General features: G+C 45.8%; 1 protein-coding gene across 1 annotated transcript in view; it reads left to right on the plus strand.

Moving 5' to 3' along the window:
* The first annotated feature begins 3,868 nt into the window (after positions 1–3,868).
* The window catches only part of LOC114608565 (integrin beta-2-like protein), a 21,813-nt gene continuing 16,718 nt past the window's right edge, over positions 3,869–8,963 (plus strand). The window contains 1 exon segment of the mRNA XM_028752552.1: positions 3,869–3,886. Coding sequence (XP_028608385.1) covers positions 3,869–3,886 — 18 coding nt within the window.

Raw genomic sequence — 8,963 nt, forward strand, 5'->3', positions numbered from 1 at the left:
CTCCCTCCCTCCCTCCCTCCCTTCCCCCTCTCTCTCTCTCTTTCTCTCTCTCTGTCTTTCTCTCCCTCCTTCCTTCCCTCCCTCTTCTCTCTCCTCCTTTCTCTCACCTCCCCCTTTTCCTTTCTCTTCCTCCCTTCCTCCCTCTCTTTGCCCCTCCTCCCTCCCTTGTCTCCTTTTTTTCCTTCCCTCACTCCCCCTCTCCCTCTTTCTTCCCCTTCTCTCTCTCTCCCCCTCCCTCTCCCTTCTCTCTCCTTCCTCCTTCTCCTCTCCTTCCCTCCCTCCCCCTCTCTCCCTCTCCTTCCATCTCTCCCTTTCTCCCTCCTCCTTAGCAGCACCCCAGAAGGTAAGCGGATTTCCTCCACCTTACCCTTTCACGGGGTTCTGCCCACCACTGACCCAAACATAATCAGGCAACGTAAAGTGAAACCTCTGAAAACATAAGACAAAAATAAACTTTTTCTCGTTTAAGTTGTTTTCCCCAATATTTTATCCTAGCAACACAAAGCTGACATTTAATTTGCTTTCTATTGCTATGATACACTGACCCAAAGCAATGGAGGGAGAGGGTATTTCATCTTCATATTTCAAATAATCGTCCATCACTGAGGGAAGTCAAGGCAGAAACCTGAAAAGGGAGCTGAAGCTGTGGCCACCAAGGAATGCTGCTTACTGGCTTGCTCTCCATGGTCTAGCAGCTTGCTTTTTATGTAACCTAGTACCACCTGGCTAGGGGTGGCCCTGCGCACAGTGGGTCTTCCCCATCAGTCATTCATCAAGAAAATACTCACAGGCTATCGGGTGGAATCAATTTTCCAACTGAGGTTTTTTCTTCCCAGAAAGCTCTAGCTTGTGTTAAGTAGAAAGAACAAACAGAACAGAACAAAACAAAAACAAAACAAAAACCCTAACCATCACATTTAACCCCGTGTCAACTTAAAACACAAATACATCACTATTAAACCATAACTTCTTATTTCTCGTTTATCCACAAGACATCGCTCACGTTAATGTCACAATATAAAACATAGTACATTTGAAAACTCCATACTTTAAACAAATTCAAACACTTTAAAAGTTTAATAACCTTAAAATACCCAGTATCTCTTTAAAAAGTCCAAAACTTCTCAACTGTGAGTTCTAGTAAAATTAAAAATAAGTTATATATTTCTTACTCCAATAGGGAAGAATCAGAACACAGTTATAATTAGACTGAAACAAAACCAAAGCCCAATGTTACAAATAGCTTAGTATTTGATATCTGGTACTTACTCAAAATCCTCTGAGTGCAAAGGGTTTTGGACAATCCCATCTCTCTGGTTCTGCCATTCACAGCAAACATATTTCATCTTGCAGGCTCTACCCCACAGCTGCTGTCCTTGGTGGTCATGACTGCAACTGAGCCTTCTCCGCTTTACCAGTGTCCTCTCCTGGCCTGTCCGAGGGTGTCAGAACACTGTCCAGGAGTGGATTCATGTGAGGAGGATTCTGAGTGCTTGACCTCAGCTTCTTCAAACCTCTGAATTGCTCTTGGAAGTGTTTTTGTGCTCCTCCCAGGTGTAGCGTATAGGAATGACTTTACTTCTGAGCAACACCCAGGGAGACTAACCCTACCACACAGTGTCAAGCTTCAGCTGCCTTTCATAACCCTTTCATGCCTTCAAAACAAGTACCACCTGGGAGACTCTTACACACGACCAAATCTTGCTGCCAGCTCTAGATACAGCCATGGCCTCTGTGGATTACAGATTTTCTGTCTAACCCTGAGAAAATAACCCCTAGAAGATTTTACCACAATAATGCTGCTCTCTTCTTAGTCAATGCTAATTTCTGAGCTCCGGCTGACCAGCATTGGTTGTCTCACTAAAGCAAAGGTTTAACTTTAGACATGCTGGTCCCTTATTAATCCCAGCTGACTCTCCAACCATCTGACAAGAAACAACACTCAATTTGAAATATAAAATGAATGGCCCTGAGAAAGTCTTCCAGAGACTCTCAAACTTCCCTCAGAATCTTCTCAAACCAGGCCTCTACTGTCTGTAGTATTTTCAACATTACCTTCCAAGTGCTAACAGAATAACCCCTTGAACTTTGAGCACTAATGGATTTTACAGCCAAGAGTCCCAAATAGTTCCAGAATTTTCTGCAAAACAATACGGTCAGGTGTGTCACAGAATAGTCCACTCACTGGTATCAATTTTTATTCTAGTTTATTCTCTATTTATATGATAAGACACTGTGACCAAAGGCAGCTTTGGAAGGAAAGGGTTTGTTTCAACTTACAACTCTTAAGTAACGTTCCATTGTTAAGTAAAGTCAGGGCAAGAATTGAAGACAGGAATCTGAAAGCAAGAATGGAGACAGTGGTCATGGAGGCCACTGCCAATGGCTTGTTCAGCCTACTGTCTTATACCACTCATGACCACCTACCTAAGAGTGGTACCACCCTCTTATAGTGGGATGGGCCCAGACATGGCAATCATTTATCAAGAAAATGCTTCCACAGACTTGCCTACAGGCAATCTAATGGAGGCATTTTCTCAATTGAGGTTCCCTCTTCCCCACCACTACACCATGTGTCAAGTTGACCAAAAACTAAACAGCACAGCTGACTAACAGAAGTCAACACTGTGGCCATAGGAAGAGGGAATTGCGATGAATCACTAATTATTCTGCTACCTGTGATATCCTTATTAACAGAAAGGCTTATAAGCAGGCTCAGCTACCATATCTACACAAGTCCAAAGAGCATTAGCAAAGAAAGGATAGATGATTGATAGGTAGGTAGACAGGCAGGTAGATACATGGACAGGTAGAAGATAGATAGATAGATAGATAGATAGATAGATAGATAGATAATTGATTGATAGATGATAGATAGGTGATTGATAGGTGATTGATTGATTGGTAGAAGATAGATACAGATAGATAGATTGATAGATGATTGATAGGTGAGTGATTGATAGATGATAGATTAATAGATAGATGATGATAGACAGGTGAATGATTGATTGATTTATAGGTGATTGATTGATAGGAGATAGATTGATAAATAGATGATAGATATGTGATTGATTGGATTGATTGATAGATGATAGATAGATGATAGATAGATAGATAGATAGATAGATGATGATTGGTGATTGATAGATGATAGATATGTGAATGATTGATTGATTAATTGATATAGATGATAGATAGATAGATAGATAGATAGATAGATAGATAGATAGATAGATAGATATGGATGATAGGGCCGAAAGGTAGCAGGCAGATTTAAAGGAAGACAGCTTCCTTTTAAGGTTTAATTTTCATGTCCTTATTTTAGAATTTAAATTCTCTATGAAAGAGAATACTTGCTCGACAACAATAATGCAGTGTGTTAGCATAAAACCTCCAGAATTTTTTCAGGATTTGGACCTTGGCCCATCATTTCATGAAGCAGGGAAAAGAAATTAAAAGTTTGGAAAGAACATAATAAAGTTACTGTTTATGGTATTTATAGGAATCAAAGCTCCAAGGACTCAAGCTGAGTCATTTATAAACCTGGACACAGACAGAAAACACATAAATCCTGTATTTTATTTTTATAAAATACAAACTGTGAGCATTTTTATAACTACAAAGAAATGGACTCCTTTGGGTCTGATCATCGGTTTTAATTCTAGGGAACCTCTTAAATACTGTGTTTATTGACTCTTTGGGACTAACACTTCAGTAGCAAAAAAATGCAATGATGTTTGAAAGAGTAGTCCAGGGCATCGTACAGTCTGTGTTGTGTCAGCCACAGCTTTCAGGAGAAAAAGAACCAATGAGATGAATCTATGCCATAAAAGGGAATTCATTAGCCGGATTCACATAGTAAGGCTTAATGGCTGTCTACACGCTGGTAGCTGCTCAGTCCTTGAGGCTAGCTGCTCAGCAGTTCCAGTTGGGCCTGAAGGCCTGCCGGATTCCTGGGGAGTTGCTGATCTTTCATCCACATTGAAGGCCAAAGAAACTGCAGTCTTCTCTCAGACTGGAGGTGGAGGTGGGAAGAGAGGAAGGAACCAGCTGAGCTGTGGTCTCTTCATGAGTTACTGCTCACTGCCTGGTGCTCAGACCTAATCCAGACCTTCCCCATCTGGTGCATGGGTCTTCCAGAACCAGTCCCTACTCACTGAGCTCTGGATCCTTACTCATCCTTGACATGTTGGGGAATTCTTCCCTGTCACCAGAGAATGCTGTCCCAAGCAGAGGCCCTTCCAACCACTGGTCCACTTCCCTCGATGAAAGTGCTTCATCACTGTCAGGTCCTGCTCCTACCTTGTAGCTGCTGAGAACAATTGTGCTGCAGAGGGCTGAGGTAACTAAGGCTCCATGAGTGGGACGGCCAGCCACAGGCCACTCCACTGCCTCCCAGGAGCTGACAGAAGAGGAAGCACCAAGCTAATAAGGTGTGTCTGCCAAAGGCGTCCAGATAGCAAACGGAGCTGAAGGACCCCCAACCTCGCTGAGCCAAGGTCTCCAGGGAGCTAAGTGGTGAGTGGGGGCCCTGTGTCCCTGTGACTCATACAGAGGACACCTCAGTGTTAGTCTTTCCCAAGCAGCAGAAGAAAGGGTCTATCTGACCCCACTCATGGAGTGGATCCTATGGCCTCTTCATAACCCTAGTCCATGGCATCTGAAAGAAAACCATTTGAAGACTACTCAGTCCAGGCCCCGTGTACTGATGCCCATCAAGTAGAGGCATCATAAAACCTTCAGGCAGACCCGTGGAGAGTGGTGGGAACATCCATGGCTGAGGACATGGGGTCAGGCTAGTGGAGAGTAGGCAGAGATGCACAGGCCTACAGCTTTGGATCTAGGATCTCATACACTACCTGGGCCTCCAGAGACATGGTGGCTCCAAGACCCAGCAGAGATGAGAGGATCCTCTAGGGAAGGGCTTCCAAGGCCCAGACTGGAGATGGAGGATCCAGATGTGACTGGAGCCATATGGGAAAACTGCCAGGGACATGTGCAGGGGTCGGCTATGTCTGCCTCTTCCTGCTCAGCTGATCCCTGCCACTCTTCATACCTCTATCTCCGATGAATTTTCTTCCAGACTTGTGTGGGGAACTGTATGTCTGAGTGATATGCATGTCTGTTTGTGCATGTGTGCACATGTGCTATGTACTGTGTATGTGTGAAGTGAGCGGGTATGCACACACACACCTATGTGTATGTGCATATACAGTCATGTCTGTGTATGTATGTATGGATATATGTATATGATATGCGTGACATGCATGTACATGCCCATGTGTATTTCATATATATGTTTGTGTGGTATGTGTGTATATGTGTCTGTGTTATGTGCATGTAGAATATATATGTGTAGTATGCATGTGTATCCAGCATGTTCCTTTCCTAGTGGTGTTATCACATGACTCCCTGGGTGCTCAGGCTTTAAAAGGGCTGGCCTGGTAGATGTCATGCTAGGTATGCATTGTGTTTAAGAGAACAATATTGGTTGTTGGGATGGGATTCTGGTTCAGATGGGGCTAGCCTCCCCACCATGGTCAGGTTTATAAGAGCTGTTCTCAAGGCCTCTGACAGGCAAAAGGAAAACTGAAATCATTTCTCTGGCTCCCGGGTTCATCTGGGATCTTATAGAATCTGAACACTGTAGCCTGCCCCCCCATCATCACCCCAGAGACTGGCTCATCCCTACTGTAGGGCTGGGTCCCTACACTGCTGTCCTTTCAGAAGTGGGAAGACAGCATACACAGCCTCTGCCTCTGATAGCACCTGAGGCAGCAGCCACAACAGGAGGGGACTGGAGTGAACTAGGTGGGAAACATGGAAGCCATAGCACCACCCACCTCCCTGCAACAGGGACCCCACACTTGTGACATGGAGGCCCACACCAGGCTATAAGCCATGGGTGGGAAGAAGAGCTGCTGAGGGACTCTGGGACACTGTCATCAGACCACCTCCCAGAAAGGATGTAGTGTAAACTGAAGCTGTGTGGGACAGGGCAGCTAGCTGCCAGGGTGGACACAGTGGTAATGGGGGCCCTATTTCTACTGGACCAGTGACCAATATCTCAGGTTGTTCCTGACCCCACTGGGCTTCCTGGAGCCCCCGCCTTGCTCATAACTTGGTATCATAAACCTTATCACTTCCTGTTGGCAAGCAATGTGGACATGAGGCCAGAGGGTGGGCCTCTGGGATGCTCAGATCTCTCCAGAATGAGATATAGAAACCTCCGTGTCTAAATGCTGTTGTTGTAAAAAGCCTCTAGGATGTTTTGAGATATATATATATGGAGAGAGAGAGAGAGAGAGAGAGAGAGAGAGAGAGAGATGCTATAGATATAGATGCTATAGATATAGATGCTATATAGATATATAGATATATAGATATATAGATATATAGATATATAGATATATAGATATATAGATATATTGTCCAAGCGCTAGGCAGGGCTCTCTTTGTGCTCTAGAGTACAAAGTACAGTCAGCTCCAGGATTGCAGCTGGCTTTTAAGTAGCATCCATCGTGCCTGGAACATCTGCAGTGGAAACGTGGTGGGAGTAGGGACGGTACAGACGCTGAAAGGACCAGCAGAGGCAGAGTCCGGTAATTTTTAAGAATAGCTAGATGCTTCTTCCAGTCTTGTACCAGGAGAGACCAAAAAGGACCTGCTAGAGCGTGAGTGAGCAAGAGCGGTTCGGTGATTGACAAGCAGGGGACGTAAAAGCCCATGAGGTCACCGCCTCCACGGTTGCTGACGTCATGTTATAACTCTTTTCAGGAATGTATATGGTGCATACAAAAGAGGCAGTGGGTTTTGGAATCTGCAATCTCAGGCAGCATATCAGTTAGTACAGAACTGGGAAGACTGGCAGTGGATCAAACCAGTTAAGGATTTCCATGTGGATTGGGGCGGGTCTTCTGAGGCCCCACCCCTAGCTGAGGAGCTATTGGCAGTTGATGGCTGCAGGGGGCAGGGAAGGGGAAGACTGGTAGGTTGCCCATGCTCCAGTGTATAACAGCACGGTCTCCTGCAAATGAGATGCACTAACTGAAATCAGTGGGTTAAGAATCATAAATAATTAAAACAGCCATTAAGAATGCTTTCGCTGCTCCTCTAGCAACCCCAGGGCACACATACATCCCCAGGGAATCTGACATCCTCTTCTGGCTTCTTCGAGGAGTACGCTGCACACATGTGACATATATACATAAGCACATACACATAAATTTAAAAGTTAAGCAAATATTAAAATATAGAGGGAGGGAGGTGTGGGGGATGCACCAGGAATTGGAGGCAGATATGATTAAGTTACCTGCCATACATGTATGACATTCCTAATAAATAAAAATGTTATCTTTAAAAGATGTTGCTATATACCTGGAAGTAGATAACTAGGAAACACAGACAGGATTACTGGAGAGACTGGGAATGCTTGTGATGTCGTATTTTGACCCCTGCCCAGAGCTCTGGGGTCCCAGAACCGTGGTCCAGTACCCTGGAGCCAATCTGTTCTTTTGTGAATGAGCAAAGGCAGAAGCAACTCCATCTTGGCACTGGGCGCCCTGTAAATGCTGGGTGAGCACTGGTCATCACAAGCCTTTGCTTTTATTTTCCCTAAGACAAGGGTGGCCATGGGATCTCACTTGCTCTCCCTCCAAACTCCCCTGGGACTCTCCACTCTTCCCTGTTCGCTCAGTTCCCTGTGGCATCGAGACACAGGTACCTTACACAGGGAGCCTTTGGCTTCTCTGGGGACTGGTGGAGGATTCTGCAACTGGGAAAAGTTTACAACAGGAAGTCATCCACCTTTACTAGTTAGTCTCAGCCCTCTGCTCTGTGGCTTAAATTGCCCTCGCTGCTGTCTGGTTCTCCTCTTCCACAGTGTAAGCACTGTTCTTCATGGGAGCATGTGAAGTGAATGGGACCCATTTTACCTCTCACACCTCCCTCAGGTCTCATAACCCAGGTGTTCAGAGCTTGATTTCTCTGGAAGTAGGGGGTCATCATTCAGTGCTGGTGTCTGGTGCCACAAAAGGAAAATTGCCAAAGCCCAGAGCAGAGACTGTGGTAACGTTACCTTCACCATTTCCTGAGAATGTGCTGGGTTGTGCCATTACTTCCCTGGTGAGCCCATAGACTTTGCTCCAGATTTCCTGTGGGTTGGTGGGTCCTGAGCTTCCTTGTGTGGCCACTTAGAGTCCTGCATTTTCAGTGTTGTGAGGGGGCTTCCTGTCATCAGCCTGCAAGGTGAGGCTCCCTGGCTGTTCTTTGTAATAGTCACAGTGCCCATGTAAGCAAGCAAGGGACAGTGTGGAGGAGGGGAGGTGCACCTACTCCCCACCCCATCAGACTACTCCTGTTCTCTAGATAGTGTAGGGTACACCCAGGTCCATATCCTTATCAGGGAATACAAGGATTTTGCATGCCATCACCAGTGGGATTTTTAGGCTTTGGTTTTTGCTGGGGGAGGGAGGAATCCAGTCAGTGGCCTTGGAAGGAGAATAAATGAGGGAGGTCCTCAGGAGGAACTGTTGTGATCCATTCAGTAACTAAGCCCCTGGAAGACAACCAATCAACCCTGATGCTGTTGACTCTCAGATACATTAAGGACAGGTCAGAGATGAGTTAGGGGAGTATCTAAAATCAGCAGTGACCTACAGCCACACTGCACAGTCTCCAGCATCATAGGGGCAAACAGTCTCAGCTTGTAGCCCAGGCTCTACACTTTGAAGACTTAACCTCTCTTCTCTCTTCTCTCTTCTCTCTTCTCTCTTCTCTCTTCTCTCTTCGCTCTTCGCTCTTCGCTCTTCGCTCTTCGCTCTTCGCTCCTCGCTCCTTGCTCCCCTCTCTCCCCTCTCTCTCCCCTCTCTCTCCCCTCTCTCTCCCCTCTCTCTCTCCCCTCCCTCTCCCCTCCCTCTCCCCTCCCTCTCCCCTCCCTCTCCCCTCCCTCTCCTCCCCTCCCT

This window comes from Grammomys surdaster, unplaced genomic scaffold (genome assembly GCF_004785775.1).
Source record: "Grammomys surdaster isolate TR1022 unplaced genomic scaffold, NIH_TR_1.0 125925, whole genome shotgun sequence".
Taxonomy (NCBI): domain Eukaryota; kingdom Metazoa; phylum Chordata; class Mammalia; order Rodentia; family Muridae; genus Grammomys; species Grammomys surdaster.